General features: G+C 29.1%; 1 protein-coding gene across 1 annotated transcript in view; it reads right to left on the bottom strand.

Moving 5' to 3' along the window:
- LOC111636530 (RNA-binding protein 8A-like) overlaps positions 1 to 6,418 on the bottom strand; it is a 29,534-nt gene extending 23,116 nt beyond the window's left edge. Inside the window, exons 1-2 of the mRNA XM_023381813.1 lie at positions 6,259 to 6,418; positions 6,127 to 6,186 (exon numbers count right to left, since the gene is read on the bottom strand). Coding sequence (XP_023237581.1) covers positions 6,127 to 6,186; positions 6,259 to 6,322 — 124 coding nt within the window. The 5' untranslated portion in view covers positions 6,323 to 6,418. The remainder of the gene's footprint in view (positions 1 to 6,126; positions 6,187 to 6,258) is intronic.
- Between the last annotated feature and the right edge of the window lie 11,672 nt (positions 6,419 to 18,090).

Raw genomic sequence — 18,090 nt, 5'->3', positions numbered from 1 at the left:
CATGAAAATAATGAACACATATTGATAAACAGCAAACATGAAAATAATGAACACATATTGATAAACAGCAAACATGAAAATAATGAACACATATTGATAAACAGCAAACATGAAAATAATGAACACATATTGATAAACAGCAAACATGAAAATAATGAACACATATTGATAAACAGCAAACATGAAAATAATGAACACATATTGATAAACAGCAAACATGAAAATAATGAACACATATTGATAAACAGCAAACATGAAAATAATGAACACATATTGATAAACAGCAAACATGAAAATAATGAACACATATTGATAAACAGCAAACATGAAAATAATGAACACATATTGATAAACAGCAAACATGAAAATAATGAACACATATTGATAAACAGCAAACATGAAAATAATGAACACATATTGATAAACAGCAAACATGAAAATAATGAACACATATTGATAAACAGCAAACATGAAAATAATGAACACATATTGATAAACAGCAAACATGAAAATAATGAACACATATTGATAAACAGCAAACATGAAAATAATGAACACATATTGATAAACAGCAAACATGAAAATAATGAACACATATTGATAAACAGCAAACATGAAAATAATGAACACATATTGATAAACAGCAAACATGAAAATAATGAACACATATTGATAAACAGCAAACATGAAAATAATGAACACATATTGATAAACAGCAAACATGAAAATAATGAACACATATTGATAAACAGCAAACATGAAAATAATGAACACATATTGATAAACAGCAAACATGAAAATAATGAACACATATTGATAAACAGCAAACATGAAAATAATGAACACATATTGATAAACAGCAAACATGAAAATAATGAACACATATTGATAAACAGCAAACATGAAAATAATGAACACATATTGATAAACAGCAAACATGAAAATAATGAACACATATTGATAAACAGCAAACATGAAAATAATGAACACATATTGATAAACAGCAAACATGAAAATAATGAACACATATTGATAAACAGCAAACATGAAAATAATGAACACATATTGATAAACAGCAAACATGAAAATAATGAACACATATTGATAAACAGCAAACATGAAAATAATGAACACATATTGATAAACAGCAAACATGAAAATAATGAACACATATTGATAAACAGCAAACATGAAAATAATGAACACATATTGATAAACAGCAAACATGAAAATAATGAACACATATTGATAAACAGCAAACATGAAAATAATGAACACATATTGATAAACAGCAAACATGAAAATAATGAACACATATTGATAAACAGCAAACATGAAAATAATGAACACATATTGATAAACAGCAAACATGAAAATAATGAACACATATTGATAAACAGCAAACATGAAAATAATGAACACATATTGATAAACAGCAAACATGAAAATAATGAACACATATTGATAAACAGCAAACATGAAAATAATGAACACATATTGATAAACAGCAAACATGAAAATAATGAACACATATTGATAAACAGCAAACATGAAAATAATGAACACATATTGATAAACAGCAAACATGAAAATAATGAACACATATTGATAAACAGCAAACATGAAAATAATGAACACATATTGATAAACAGCAAACATGAAAATAATGAACACATATTGATAAACAGCAAACATGAAAATAATGAACACATATTGATAAACAGCAAACATGAAAATAATGAACACATATTGATAAACAGCAAACATGAAAATAATGAACACATATTGATAAACAGCAAACATGAAAATAATGAACACATATTGATAAACAGCAAACATGAAAATAATGAACACATATTGATAAACAGCAAACATGAAAATAATGAACACATATTGATAAACAGCAAACATGAAAATAATGAACACATATTGATAAACAGCAAACATGAAAATAATGAACACATATTGATAAACAGCAAACATGAAAATAATGAACACATATTGATAAACAGCAAACATGAAAATAATGAACACATATTGATAAACAGCAAACATGAAAATAATGAACACATATTGATAAACAGCAAACATGAAAATAATGAACACATATTGATAAACAGCAAACATGAAAATAATGAACACATATTGATAAACAGCAAACATGAAAATAATGAACACATATTGATAAACAGCAAACATGAAAATAATGAACACATATTGATAAACAGCAAACATGAAAATAATGAACACATATTGATAAACAGCAAACATGAAAATAATGAACACATATTGATAAACAGCAAACATGAAAATAATGAACACATATTGATAAACAGCAAACATGAAAATAATGAACACATATTGATAAACAGCAAACATGAAAATAATGAACACATATTGATAAACAGCAAACATGAAAATAATGAACACATATTGATAAACAGCAAACATGAAAATAATGAACACATATTGATAAACAGCAAACATGAAAATAATGAACACATATTGATAAACAGCAAACATGAAAATAATGATTTAGAAAAAGATAATGTAGTTTATTCATTAGATTGCAGTTGTTCATATAAAAAAAAATATATAGGAGAAACTGGAAGAAAATTAAAGACAAGGATTAAAACATATATGCCATTAAAAATAATTTGATATCATCATCAGTGGCACAACATTGCAACACTGAAGGTTGTGAAATTTTAAAAGATAGCATCAAGTGTATTATGACAGAAAACAATCAAGTAAAAAGACTACAGGAACACCTAGAAATTTTGAAAATACAGGAAGACATCAGAATTAATAACATGGGACTGAAGCTATATGAGGGGTGGATTGACATAGTTTTCACTTAACCTTGAAACAGATGCTGAACAGATGTAGGGAGTATAGTCACATCACTTTGTAAAATGCAGATGGACAGTGCAGTTGACTTCACAATGGCTTATAGATCAGATGTATTTTGCTTGTGTTAAAATCTGGAGACCAATTGGTTTTAATAAGAGTAAGTTCATTGTTATCTTCCTTCCCCCTTTTTTTGTGTTTTTTAATATACTTAACAATATTTATTATTAATAGTGTAACCATCTACCAGAATTTGGAAAATGAAGGAGAAACTAAGACATTTACTGGTCCCAGATAATATGTTATACCACATTGTCATTGTATTCTAATTTATACTTGATATTTTAGTTTTAGTGTATGGGTTACATTGAGAAATTGTAAATGCAGTGCGCTGCATATATCGGTTATCCCATTGTATTGGCAGGTTATTGGTATTGTATTTGTTACGTTGTTACCATGTGTTTGTAAACTGATGAAGGGTCCTTGTACCCAAAATGCATACTTACCTAAATTTGATATGTGATTATTAAAGACAACCCTTTTTTTTTTTTTATAAAAGTTCTGGTCCTTCTTTCAGTCGGCCTTGGTGTAATAAACCCTGGAAATTGTTATACCCTATTTAAGTTATCTAATTCTGCCAGTCTAATTTCAATGAAATAAGAGTTTAGTAGTTATAATGGTTCAGACTGGATTCAAGTCATGTCCTGCTCAACCAAGTGACCCAAACAAAAACATCCCCAAATTTCACCTACGTGTAGGAATGACCTGACTGGACCCTGGTTGTCAGGTTTTACACATATGCAAAAACAACCAACACAAGAGTTAATTAGTTTGTTTTTTATTTTTTATACATTTCAATACAGTTTGAGAACACTCAATGAAACTTTTTGAAACCATCCTCACATCCAGAAGGTCAACAACTTTGATCGAATTAACTTCAACCCCCAACCTGCAGCAGACCCCCTTCCTGACCAGCAAGATGGTGGCATTTAAATAGGAAAATTATTTAATACAAAGTTATCAGCAGACACAAAATATAATTTTAGGGATTTTTGGGGATGCTGAGTTAAATATTTTGTACAAAATTCGATTGTCTGGCGAAATACCATTTCAGTTCGGCTGCAAATGCTACATTACAGTTAACATTAGAAAAATTTGATGTCTTGAATTATCTTCTCGTGATAAATAAATTATTGTTAATTGTTTGCAATTTAAGTATTTGTCATAATCATATATGATAGAATGTTTGTACAGTACATCTGTGTTCTCCACAAACTTTTTGATTAACCTTCACCAAATGTTTCATACTCATTCACTACGACCCTGTGGAAAATAAGGATACCATGAAACTTAACACCCAGTTCTCTGATTTCATCCCCTTGACACTTCATAATAAACATAACAATGGTAGACTAAATTTTAATATAATTTTTATTTTAATGTTTATCATTATTACTTTTCACCCAGGTAATGCCATGCATATCTGCTAGTCAACATACAGGGTGTCTACAAAGTCTGGGTACATAAGGATTAACACACAAACTTATTTTGTTTTAAAAGTATTTGATACTAATACAGTAGTGTGTTGATTATCCAAATCAATTAGGGACTGGGGTGGTTCGGAAGATCGATGTTTCGGATAACCGATTATGTACGAAAAAAATATATTAATTTATCCCATCTTGACATTTTTCTCCGTTACGTGTCGCTTTGCGTTGAATTTTCGTCAATGTTAAGCCTAATGAAGACTATTGTATCGTTAAAAATTATTTTTTTTATTTTGTACGAACAAAATAAATATATTGAAAAATGTAAAAACAATAAAAAATTATACTTCAGAAGTTAATTTAGTATCAAAAACGTAAAATATTTGAGTAGCCCAAGACATAGCCAAAGATTGCAGTGCCACAGCACTGGTGAAAATTTAAATTTGCCGACTGGAATTCTTTCGGATGATTGACGTTTTGGATGATTGACTTTCGGATAATCGACGCTCTACTGTATTAATAAATAACATTTTCAATACATAATTTGATGCGCCATGCAAAATTCAGGTGAACACGATTAAATAGGTCTGTATTACCATCGATTTCAGCACACTGACTGGTAATGATGTCCACAAATTATGGTGCATCAAATTATGTATTGAAAATGATGAAAATCATATTGAAAATGTTATTTATTAATATTAGAATCAAATAAAATTATTTTGTTTTAAAAGTATGTGTTAATCCTTATGTACCCAGACTTTGTGGACACCCTGTACAAATAAAGGAATCAGAATCAAAGAGAACACAGACTAAGTCATTGGGATCAGTCAAAGCATTTAAGCACTGACTCCATGGCTTCAGATAACACAAAACTATAAGTAACACATTGGCTGTGTTCAGCAGTCAACAGTTGAAACAGAGCAAAGGTGTTTCAATTGGTAGTCATTACATAGTTACATCTGCCAAACAAGTGTGATGCACGCATTAGAGTAGGAAGCAGCCATCATTGGTCAGTTGCAGCAAGCAATAGGTAGTGTAAACAAAAGACATTACTAAATGTGACTTCAAAACACCAAACATATTCCGAAACAGTGCTACCATAGAGGGAGTTCAGCAGAAAAATACTCAACAGCTCCAGGACTGTCCAGTCTGTCAAACGCAGCCATCGTAACCACTGAATTTTGTCATTTTGTCAACAAACTATTACAAATAAGTCTTTAGGGTAGTAGAGGAAATGTTTATTAGTTCTTTAAAACTAAATCACAAGCCCCAACACTGCAAGATCGTCAAAGGAAAGTAGTCGTGTGGCAACAGAAATCTCAAACAAATCAAGCAACAGTTATAACCTTTTATTTTAACATTTATTTAATATAATAGGTAAAATTGCACTTAGGTAGCCCCTATGGCACAAAGGTCAGATTTTAACACATATCAGTCTACCGCCTATTCTACATGTTTTGCACATAGATGTGCACCTTGGTGCTCGCCATTGCTTGCACCTCAGCACCCACACCCCCAAAAACTATATAGCATCAAGTACTCCACGAACAGTCGAGTGGGCTACTGAAAGTTGGATAGTCACGTGGGCTAAATAATTAAACGCCATAGTCTTGGACCATTGGGTCCTAGGCCATTGGGGCTACCTAGATGCACTTCTACCATATAATACATTAAATTCATTTTTAAAATACGTTTAATAATTTTCTACTAATTTTAAACTTTTCATTTCATTATTTTTTTCCTTTATGAGTAAAATATATGAAAATAACAATAAATTAAAGCAAACCTGAGTGAAATCCTCTTCCTTTCCTTCGTTTTACTTTGTTCTTTAATCTCTGTACACTTTCTACACAAGAAAGATGATAATTAATTTCATATTTTTCAATATAACAATGAACTTCTAGTAAACAAAACTTACTGTCGCCGTCCTCTTCGACTTCAAAATCTTCTCCCCCTCCATCGATATCTAATACATCTGCCATTTAATTTCTTTGACACAAATTTTTCTCTGCAAAAACAACTTCGCGTTAAAATCGCAATGGAGTCAAATTTTACGAAGAATGAAGCAGTGTTGCCAGTCTCTCCTAAATCTTCTCTTGAAATAACTTTTTATTTATTTATTTTTTAATTAAAACTTTTATTGTGTTTTTAAAAATATTTATTACATTAAAAGCAAAAAAAAAGTCTTCCTCAGAAATAATACATATTACTGTGCCCGAAATGGCGTTCGAACTAGCGATTCGGATCGGGAGCATTTGGAATACCGTCTTAGAAATTTTGCAACATCGGCAGAATTTGTTGTTTTGAAGATGATCGCTTTCTAAAAGTAAGTAAAAGTAAGAAATATTGTCAAAGAATAAAATGATACACGTATAGAATTATAATATTGATAATTGTCAAAAAGTTCATGTAGAAGTTACAATGTTTTCCTTCGTAACTATATGCAAACATTTTAATAATAAAACTTTCTTTTTTAGAAAATGTTTTCACTAAAATTTAGTTTAAACTTTTTATAATAGAAAGCCTAAACTAAATTCACAATGCTGCTCAAATTTATACACAAAGTTTACGAAAGATATTTTGTTTTTTAACGATATCTTTCTATCCTATCTTATCTATAATTGGATGGAAAGACAGTTCGATCGTTTTTGTAAGATATTGATTACAAAAGACGTTAAACACCCAGATTTAATTGTCCGATCACTGCAAAATTTGGCATACAGCTATGTCTCATATAGGTATGTAAATGATTACAGTTATGGTCTGATTGTATGCCAGGTAATGCCATCATAGATCTCTAAAATCGATACCACACTATCCTACAAAAAGGCTCGCAGAGGCTCACTGTGTTCAGAATTTTCACTGTCCTTGTAACTAGGAAATCTTCAAATACAAGGCATACGTGTATAATACAGTCAAAGACATTTGCACAGCTGACAAAGATTGAGGAAGGACACATCAGGTAACTAAGGTAACAGAATAGTCGTTTCACAGAATTTTCTAATCTGGATCGTTCTGACTTGACTATGAGGCACCAACAACTGCAACGGCGTCTTTATTCACCATCCATAGAAGATGCAAATTTTGCTACAGAACCCTATCTTTTACCGTACCATTGGCAGGTAACTTGCAGAGGCAGTTTGTATGCATGGCAAGCGTTATGCGTCCTGCATTAGCAGTTCCAACATCGCAGTTATACCGTGACAAAGAAGCATGGAATGCTATAAACCGGCAGAAAACAGTCTTTATCGACAAATCTTGATTCCGTTTGGGAATGGGCGACCACTATGTTAGAATGTTTAGGATCAGTGGTAACTGCTTCAATCCCGCCTTTACTGTTGAGCAGCACACTGCCCCCACAGCTGGCTTGATCATATGGGCAGCTGCCTTGTACCCTAACAGTGGTATGACGGACATGATGGCATAGTGATACGTTCAGGAAATTTTACGTCATCATGCGTTACCTTTCATGTCAGGACTGCAAACAGCCATTTTTCAGCATAAGATAATGCTCGGCCGCATATAGCTAGAATTTCCCAAAAATGTCTCTGTCATAAATTAATGCCATCCTTTCTTGCCTTCCTGATCTTCAAATTTGTTGTCCATCAAACATCGAGCATTTCCCATGGGAAGCCAACTTGAACCATCTACAAATGTGAGGTATTTGGAGCGGTTGTTACAACATCCGCTCCAAATGTTGTAACAACCGCAAATCTGTCGCAAGGTAGTATAGGATGATTATTTGCGTGGATACCTGACCGTTTCGTTCATGTATTCCAAGAGGACGTCCTACGAGGTACAGAAGGGTCCTTTAAATTGTTCTTCCACAGAAAATTGTCACTTTGCTACGATATTATAAACCGCTTATTACCATCATCATTACGTTCATACTAATAGTTATATTCGATTTTAATGCCTTCTTTATGGCTAAGTACCTTTGTCAGTGAGTATTTATTTCTTAATAAATTTTCTTATAAGAAAATTTATTATTCGAAATAAAGAAGAAGAATCGAATACAGTTTGTATTTCCTAACTCTATTAATTGTTAAATTTCCAAGAAAATAGCTCAAATTCAGTTTATTAATAGATGTATTATCAGATTAGATTCAAAATTATAGAAATGGACACTCAAAGTTTTCATTTGTCGAAAATTTTTCTTCATTGTGCATCTATCTTGGCCGATTTTTCCTTGCTCCGACTGATCTTTCTAAGCGTTACTTGATTGCATATTTGATCATTAAAATTCTATTATTATTTTTAAACAGCTCTTTATTTAAACACAAACCATTTTCACATTAAAAGAAAGAGAAATCATAAACATCAATGTTTAATACCGACGTCGCTCAAGTTCACATATTATGTCATATCCATAAAATTCATAATAAAATTTTTTAAAATTATATTAATTTAATAGACAGAAGAAATATATTCGAAAGCGGTTATTCAATTTTTAAATTAATTTCTTCCAATTTTATGCTTATTAAGTATAAATAAAACATTTGAAATAAAAATATTTCAACGTCAATTATAATACGTATATATGTGATTTGACATTATTCAAATTGTAGCGACACCAATCATCGATTTTACAAACTAACTTTCTAGTCTAGGAGACTTGCAGACGAACATTTTTAGGAATAAACAATTTTCTTTTTTTCAATTTTTAAAATGGAAATTAGGAGAAATAAAACTCTGAATCAATCTAATTAGCTACGTAATTTATTATACTTATATATTGTGCCAAATGATGAAGGATAAGAAATATACGAATGAAAGCAACTCCACAAGTTAATAAAGTGAGTTATTCGTCTTTCATTTGCAAATAATAAATAAAAAAATCAAGTCAATTAATCTCGTATTTTCAATTCTATTTTCATTATATATATCTTTGTACGTTTTAAATGCGTTTATTTATTAACCACTTTATTTTTTTAGCTTTATTATTGATATTTATCATATGAACCTAAGAGCTACATTGCGTAATATAATTTACTCGCAATTCATTTAACAATAAACAATTACTATAAGTTACAAACAATAAATAAATGCGTAAATTACAAAATTTGTAAAGCAAATAATAATGCATAAATGAGTGTTGATCCTGTTCATTCTTTGTCATATTTTTCTATCTTCTGTTTCCTTCTGTGTGGTGCCATGTTCGGAAGGTTGCTGCCAATAGATGGTCGAGGGACTGTGGAAAGACGGTGTAGCCTGCAAAACTATGGAAAATGAGTTGACAAATTTGGATTCGTGTGTCGTCGATCCGTCTTCTGAAAAACTGTAATGCTTTGGCCATATTGTCCGTGGGTTGTACACCCGTGTTAATAAAATGTTGTAAATTAAAGTGGTGATGAATTGAAACACAATTCCTGCTTTTTCTCACAAAACTTCCTAATGTGGGATATACCGTTTTTTCACCAATCCCCTCAATTCTTCTCCAAGTTTTTCTGTCCGTTATCTATTTAATGAATGCTGTCCATGTTCGTTCTTTTTAACCGTCTTCTAAAACCTGTAAATGGGGCCAAAGACATTTGGGTACTTTTTGGGTACAAAGACATTTGGGTTAAGAGGACGCCAGTTGGAAATAGCAATCAAAGTCGCAATTTTGAATGAAAATATCAAAATAACAGACTAGTAAATTTAAATCTAAAAAGAAGAAAATTTACTGATAAGGTTGTAAAAATGAAAAAAAATCAAATAGGATGATTATAGATATCACCTATTTGCCATATTTGCTGTATACACTACAAAACAATTTGCATATTCAAGTGGTTTATTATTAGAATTTGTGAGATTTTGTTATATCTTTATAAATCGTAATTTATTGTTTAATTTAACAATTGTATTAAATTTGACAAAAAAAAATTGCATTATTCGGAAAAAACTCTATTTCTGATTGATGTCCTCTTAACCCATAAGTACAGACATTTGTTCAGTGTGTAAAGTTAATGCTGGAAATGTTTGAAAAGAGTGTTTGTATAATTTAGTTTGTTCTTTTGTAACATCATGCCATTCCTTTTTCATTCTTCCATTTTTTCTGAAGCACTGTCTTCGTCAGCTTTTCTCGAGATTCCTTTACAATGTATCTAGCTTATTATGTCTTTCTTTTAATTATCTTTAGATGGCTTCTTTCTATTATATATTTGTCATATGTGTATTTTAAAATCAATTTGTTAAGAAAGTAATATTAATATATTAAATACAACATAGTTGATGAAATAATAGATAATATTATAATTTCAAAATTACAGTGCATTTTTCTATTATCAGAATTAAGAATGAAAAGTAGATATTTTAAAAACAAAAAATAAATTTAAGATCTGATTTATTTGAAATAATAAAGATAATTATTTACAGTGAAATTTGTTTGAATCACCATGACATCTGTACAATAAGTAGATAAAGCTTTGCAGATTATATTATGTTTTATTATAACATGTATATAATCTGCAAAGCTTTATTATTTATTAACATAAGGGCACACCTACACATTCTCTATTTACTGAATGCTGAGCAAACATTTGGCAAATACTAAGTAGTATGGATGATTTACTCAAGACAAATAATTGTTTTTGCTGTTTCCCTATTCTTGTCAGTAAATTGTGTTGAATCAAAGGAGATGAATTCTTATCTCCATGCATTTGTATTGTCCATCCACACATTTGTGCTTGCATTTGTGTATTTTCTTGTTTTTGTCATCAGTATTTCTATTTTAGTCCTTTTTAAGCTAGATCTGGTCTTTTAGTTTTGAATTTAGTTTATTTTATATTATTTGGTTTATACTTTAAAATATTTATTTACTTTTTTCTATGTAGTTTTTTTCTGGTCATTTTTTGCAATATGTTTAAAAAATTATTTTCTTTTTCTGCTTTGGTGAGGTGATACCATCTACCTGATCGAGGTAAATTCTTTTAGGTTTTTTTTTTTTCGTTAACAGATGTGAACTACTTGAAACTATAAAAGCAGTAGCACAAATTATTGTTGAGAACTGTTTATTTTCTAAATCTTGGACAAACATTTGTCATTCCCACAATGAACTGATGCTTGGCAAATAATTGAATGTGTGTATGTGTGCACTTGCTAAACAGTTAGGTCAATAGTTTGGTGAAAGGGATATATTTGGCCTTCAGTGAATAGTAAATGTATGGATGCACCCTAATATAATTTAATTTAAAATATGCAACCAAAATACTGTGTAATTGTTCAGAATTAATATGAGAGTGAAAATGATTACTTGAACTGATAATTATTATATTTAGATTTGTATCATGGACAGAAACAATTCAAATTATAGAAAATTTGGATTAGAGTACACTGTAAGTAGCAATGCATTGCATTATATCTCATGGCATACACTATTAAAGTATATTAGAATATAAAAATAATCTAGTGTATGGTATTAACTATAATATATAATAATACAATATTCACACACAAAAAGGAATTATTTTACTTCAACTCAAATACTTTCAACATTGCATAACATTCATGATACAATAACCTATGATACTCAGGCTGCTTAAAACAGGTCAAATTCACACAGTGATATCATTCAGAAGGTTGCTGTCATATGAATTCCATTTATGTTTTTACTAAACATGAAAAAGAAATGTAATAAACGAAGATTATTATTAAAAAACCCATATTTTGATATTTTTTCACCTATTTTTATTGCTGATCAATTTATAAGTTAGCATTTAATATATATTTTAATAGAACAAAAAGCAATTTAAAATATTCAGTTATAAAAAATGAGATTTTAATAATTATAAAATTATTAAAAAATAATAATAATTTTCAAGTTTAGGCTAATTTGAAAAATATTATTATGCAGATGCTAACTAAATACAGCTGTTTATTAAAAAATACTAATTAAGACACTTCCAAATTTAAAATATCTGTAAATAATAACATAACATGTATTATTTATTTTGTAATTTTTTAACAATGCTTTAAATTTTAACAAACCTTGAATAATTTTACTAAATGAATTATTTCAATGGCTGATGTCATATTAACAAATATTTAGAGAATGTTTAAAAATTTTGAATGTTTTACATAATCCATCTTATTATAAATTAGTGGATTACATAATTATACTTTATTTAATACTTTTTCTATAAATTTTTGTTTCACCGTGAACTTCTTAAACTGTGTGCATATTTTTGCAGAGGCATAGCCTCAAATAAAAGATCATCCCTGGAATGGAAGACTGTTTTTAATGATTGGACATGACAAAATGTGAAGACATTTTAGTTTGTTCTATGTATTTTTTTTTTTTTTCTGAAATACATCCTTAACCCAAAGAACAATGAATTGATTTTGTTCCTACATTCAACAGTTAAAATTTAAATTAAACATTGTTTTTTTCATTATTAAATAAAGATATTCATATAAGATAATCTTTCATGAGTTTTTTTTTTGTATTCTGTAAAAGTGCAAAAATGTAAGAATAAAATGATAATAAAATATAAAATAGTTTATGATAATGTAAAATTATAGATACAAATCTAAAGCATGATTTCAATGTGTTTAATAAATTTTTTTCTCTAACAGGTGAAAGAAGTGTTAAATTTGAATAAATGTAAAAGTTTATGTTCACAAAAGCTTACAACAAGTAAATTACCCTTATGTCATGAAGAAACATTTATATACTCTGCATGATGTCATATGTGCTTACTTCATATATACACATATCAGTCCTTTAAGAATTGTTGTGCCAAGGTTGTACGTTGTCTTTAGGATTTGGAATACTGAAAGTGAAATTAACTTCTTCACATTAACTGGATCAATAACTATAACTAAGTACACCAATCAAAACTTTGACAATCCAGTAAATAATTTAATGTAAATTTAACAAAAGTTTTTGCTCTTACATAAGATCTGCTTCAAGTCAACAACATTCTAAATTGGAATGCACAGAAAGTTCTACGCATTCAAATTTAGAATGATGTTGACCTGAATTGCTAATTGGGTACATGTCCTTGTGGATGTCTGACTGGCTTTCCTTAATTTGTTTTTTCAATTTGATTTGAGATGGCTCCAATATAAACAAAATTGTTTCTTGTGGGAGGTGATCTCCCACAATTAAAAATTGCATTAAAGAATAGCAGTCGGACATACACAAGAGTAATGCATGTATCCAATTAGTGAAATACATTTTGGAAGACTTAACATCCTACATTGAAATGATATATTTATTTTGCAGTTTTACTGACCATAGAAGCTTTTTGTATGGGAGACTTCATTTATTAGTCTATTAATAGCCTCACTGCATATATCCAAAGTTTGGTTGAGTTAATATATAGGCTTAACTATCATATGATTCTTACTAATAATTTTAAATTTTAATTACTACTCAGCATACGTAATAGAATACTATTCAAAAAATTGCACGTTTTTGAAATACAAAACAGTTATAATATGATTGGGTTTGATGCTTTCAGTATTGCAAATGCTGAAAAACATGTTATGTAATGTTGAAAATATTTGAGTGGAAGTAAAATAATTATTTTTATCTAAAGTTTTATAGATGTAACTAGCTGAGCTGTCCAGCTTCACTCAGGAGAATGATATAGATATTAGTAAAGTTAATTTATGTCCGAACTTGCAATATGTACATGTTTGATTAGTTTGTATATCACAAATTTATGGTATAGCACTTCAGCAATTATTCAACACAATGCAATTGTATAGTAGAGAAATGAGAATTCAATCTGTTGGATTTTTCACATAGGAGTTGCATTGCCAAACCAATCGGTGATAAAATCAAAACCGCATGCTAATAATGGCAGTTAAAAGCTATTCAACTGAAATCACATCTAATAGTATTTCTTTATAATTCTAAATCAAATTTCTTGGATCATTGAAATTTACAAAGAAAATTTCAAAATTGTACTGTTTCTGGAACTTTTGTATTAAAAAAAATTTTGTATAACTTTTGTATTTGAAATTTTTTAAACAAAATTTCACAGTAAATGTGTCAATTCATTATTATTTCCTAGAAATTTATTATATAATGACAGTGATTCATTTTGAGACAAAATGCAATTGTTCTAAGTTTCTCCATCCCATCTGTTCCAAACTTTCCATAAAATATAATTATAGAGATCATATTTTTGTAAAATTAATTTGAAATTAGTTACATATATAAATAAAGAAAACTAAAGTTTTGTGGAAACCAAAGAGTAAATCTTCAGAATTCAGTTCAGAAAAGACATAACAAACTAAAATTCTAACCAAAAACAATTTTACAACTAAAGAAATTCAAGGGACAGTTTGATGTAGTTAAACATGGCAATGATCATATATTCAGTACAGTTTTTTCTCAAATAACAGGCTGACCAATCAAATTTTTTTTTAATTAACTTTCACTGATGTCCACTTTTGCCTGTTAACACAACATTAGTCTATTATATTCAAGTTTCATGGTTTACTTTATACCCATCAGTCTTAAGTCTACATGTAAAACTTCCTATTCATGCTAAAGACTTTATAAGAACCAGATGTGAACTATTTACTCTTGCAAACTATATAATTTTATCAAAGCTTATCAAATAGAATGATTTTAAAAATAAAAAGTAGCCTATATCCTTTTCAGGACTGTCCTGAATATGTACAGTTTTTCATGGAAATCACTTCAACCATTCTCCTGTGATACTTGAACAGACGGAAAGATTCGAATTTAATTTTATACATATGTAAAACACTCTCATATGAATCTTTTGGTTTCTGTTTATTAGAAAGAAAAGTTTTTGACAGAGTTAAAAATTTAATAACTAATAAAAATAAGGTAATTAGTAAAGCATAGTATCAGTAAGAGTAAATATTCAATGAATAAAATGCTAGGTTTAATTTTTCTATTAGTATTAAATTTTTTCAACAAAAGAAATAAAAATTCTATTAGATCTTTTCATGTCTAATAATTTTTGCTTAAATACTCAATAATTATCTGTGCTAATTTAATTTCATTTTGTCCTAAAATTATGTAGCATATTAAAATGGTTAATACTATAAATATTATATTACAAAATGCCATATTTTAAAATCTATAATAATTCTGATAATGTAGATTCATTGGCATATTGATATACCATATTTACTCGCATATAAGATGACCTCGCATATTGGATGAGGTGTGACTTTAAAGATCAAAATAAAGAAAATTAAATTTATTAATACAATTCTAATTTTATTTTGTTTAATCACAAGTAAAATATCAAATGAACGTAAATGCACACATTGCCCCGCAAAAATTACTGGCATTTTAAACTTTAAGGAAAAATCTTGTAAAATCAATAACATAATTTGTTCATGTAAAGCTGGACAATCAGAAACCTTTTTTTGCCAATTCTTAACAGTTGAATCCACTTTCCGTCGCTTATATTTATGAGTTTCTCCAAATTCTGATTTCTAAATAATCATCCATTTTCATGTGGGAATGGATTAAAACTTATATCGGGCTCTCGTGTGATTTTGGAATTTCAATCTGGAATTCAATTCAAAAGCTTTGCTTTTTCTATTGCTATTAATCTTTACTCCTGACAATATACAAGAACGATTCAAACAACCCAGATAAAATACTTATGTTTTTAAATACAAGAGGGTAAGCATCCAGTAAAAAATGCGAATACACAGTTCACAAAGATTATTTGCAAAAAGCAAAGAATCTTTCATTCGCACATATAGGATGACCTAAGAATTTGAAGCTGTGATAAATGAATAAAAACCTCGTTTTAAATGCGAGTAAATATGGTAAATGTTTTGAAAGCTTTCATTTATTGGTATATTCATTATGAAATAACTCTACTTAATTTTAGTGACTTAATGCATTTCATACTTATATAGATAGCAAAAAGATTTTAAGAAAAAGGAAAACAGATTATGCAGCTTGAAAAATTATTTGTTCTATGAGACAGCTATTTGCTATGTTATTTGTGAGATTTTATAGTCATTGTGTATGTACTAGTACCTGTGTGTGTGTATATATATATACAGTTGATATATGAATTTACAGTACATCTCAAAATAAATATTCAGTTTACATAACTGTCAATATCAATTTACAGTATTTTTACTATTACACAGACATTTTGTCATGCTCAGCCTGGTAAAAATTGGATGCAAGTTGGACGTAATTTAGCTAATTCTTAGAATCAGACTATTTAATGAAATCTTTAAGGCAGTAGTTTTATATTAAGAGAAATTACATAGTACAGTAGAGTCCTGCAAAGTTGACTTAATGTGGACTGAAAAGATGACAAGTTACCAAAAATGATGAATTTTACAGCATAGAGATGATGCTAGTCTAAATAGCAGGATATGCAAATTCATATACATATTAACTATGTACCAGTAATTACTATTTTTATTTGTAGTAAAATCTTAATTTAAAAAAATATTGACTATTTGGTGGCTATTTTCAAGTTAATGACATTTGTGTTGTGGCATTTTACAGTGTCACCTTGGATATATATAGGATAAATTCTTTAATGTATGGAATTGATGCTATTGTCAAGTGTCACCAGTGAATAATAATAACTTATTCAGTCCAAATGTTAAATTATAGAGATAAAAGAGAAATTTTTTTTCTAAATGACGAGTTTTATGGAATTTTACCTTAGCCCTAACAAAGGCTAGGGCCAAATTCAACTTCTGAATGGAATGCAACAATAACAATGTGTTCCCTATGTTTATTTTCCAAATTTGATTCCTCAAAGGATGAGAGTCATTATTACCTAAATTAAAATATCTTTGCCTAAGGAAAGATATTCATTCCGAGAATTTTACAAAGAAATGTTCTACTGAAATTTTTTTCTTGATTACTGAAAACTCTCCTTTATACAGCAGAATCCCAGAAATGAAACTCTTAACTTGACATTCTATAAAATTCATGAAATGAATAGCTTTCCTTACACAAAGATATATATATATATACACCTATAAATTTCCACTGATGTCCTTTTGTTGTCCATCCTTCCTTAATCTCGAGAATGGAGTTAGATGAAAGTCAAGACCAGATATAGAAAGCTTGAATTATCTATATACAAACTCCTAGTTTGAACTGGAAGTCACATTATTTCAGTTCAGAAATTTTCTCCTGAATGGAGTCATATGGATGACTGGCATGACTCTGTTGTTAACAGGAAATTTATGATATACTGTACAGGGGCAAGACACTACTAAAATTGAGAGCTTTGTGATAAAAATTGCAATCAGGCATTGTGACAATGTCACAATAAATGATTGCTAGTTTTGCTTAAATTGTTTTGGAATAGAATAAAAAATTTAAAGTATATAAACATCATGATGAAGAGAGTTATGAAAGTTTGACATATTATTGTTCGATGAATGATAATTGCATATATTCAAGAGTTACTTAGCTCTTGAATATACAGGGTGGACATAAAGTTCCATCACTCCCTATAGAAAATTGTATGTTCCATCTGTTGTTTGTTTTCAGATAAAAGAATGTGAAAAATGGTTGATTCAAGTAACTACATTTTTGAATATATAATTGCTAATTGTTGTGTTTATAAAAGGGAAAGCACAGAAACAATGGAAGAGGTACTGACTTGCAGATTTCTAACAGAGTTTTGGATGACAATCTTTTCCAAGAAAGAATCATGTTCAATCATAAACAGGCAGTCATATCATGACTGCCTGTTTATGATAGATATAATGGTCATTCTCACAGCACTACACATATTTGCACCATAGATCTATTCAGCAGACAGACATGCTGCAGATG

This window comes from Centruroides sculpturatus, unplaced genomic scaffold (assembly GCF_000671375.1).
Source record: "Centruroides sculpturatus isolate CEXI.00-Female unplaced genomic scaffold, Cexi_2.0 scaffold158, whole genome shotgun sequence".
Classification (NCBI taxonomy): Eukaryota; Metazoa; Arthropoda; class Arachnida; order Scorpiones; family Buthidae; genus Centruroides; species Centruroides sculpturatus.
Note: the sequence above shows the minus strand (reverse complement) of the source record. Positions and strands in the feature narration are given on the sequence as shown.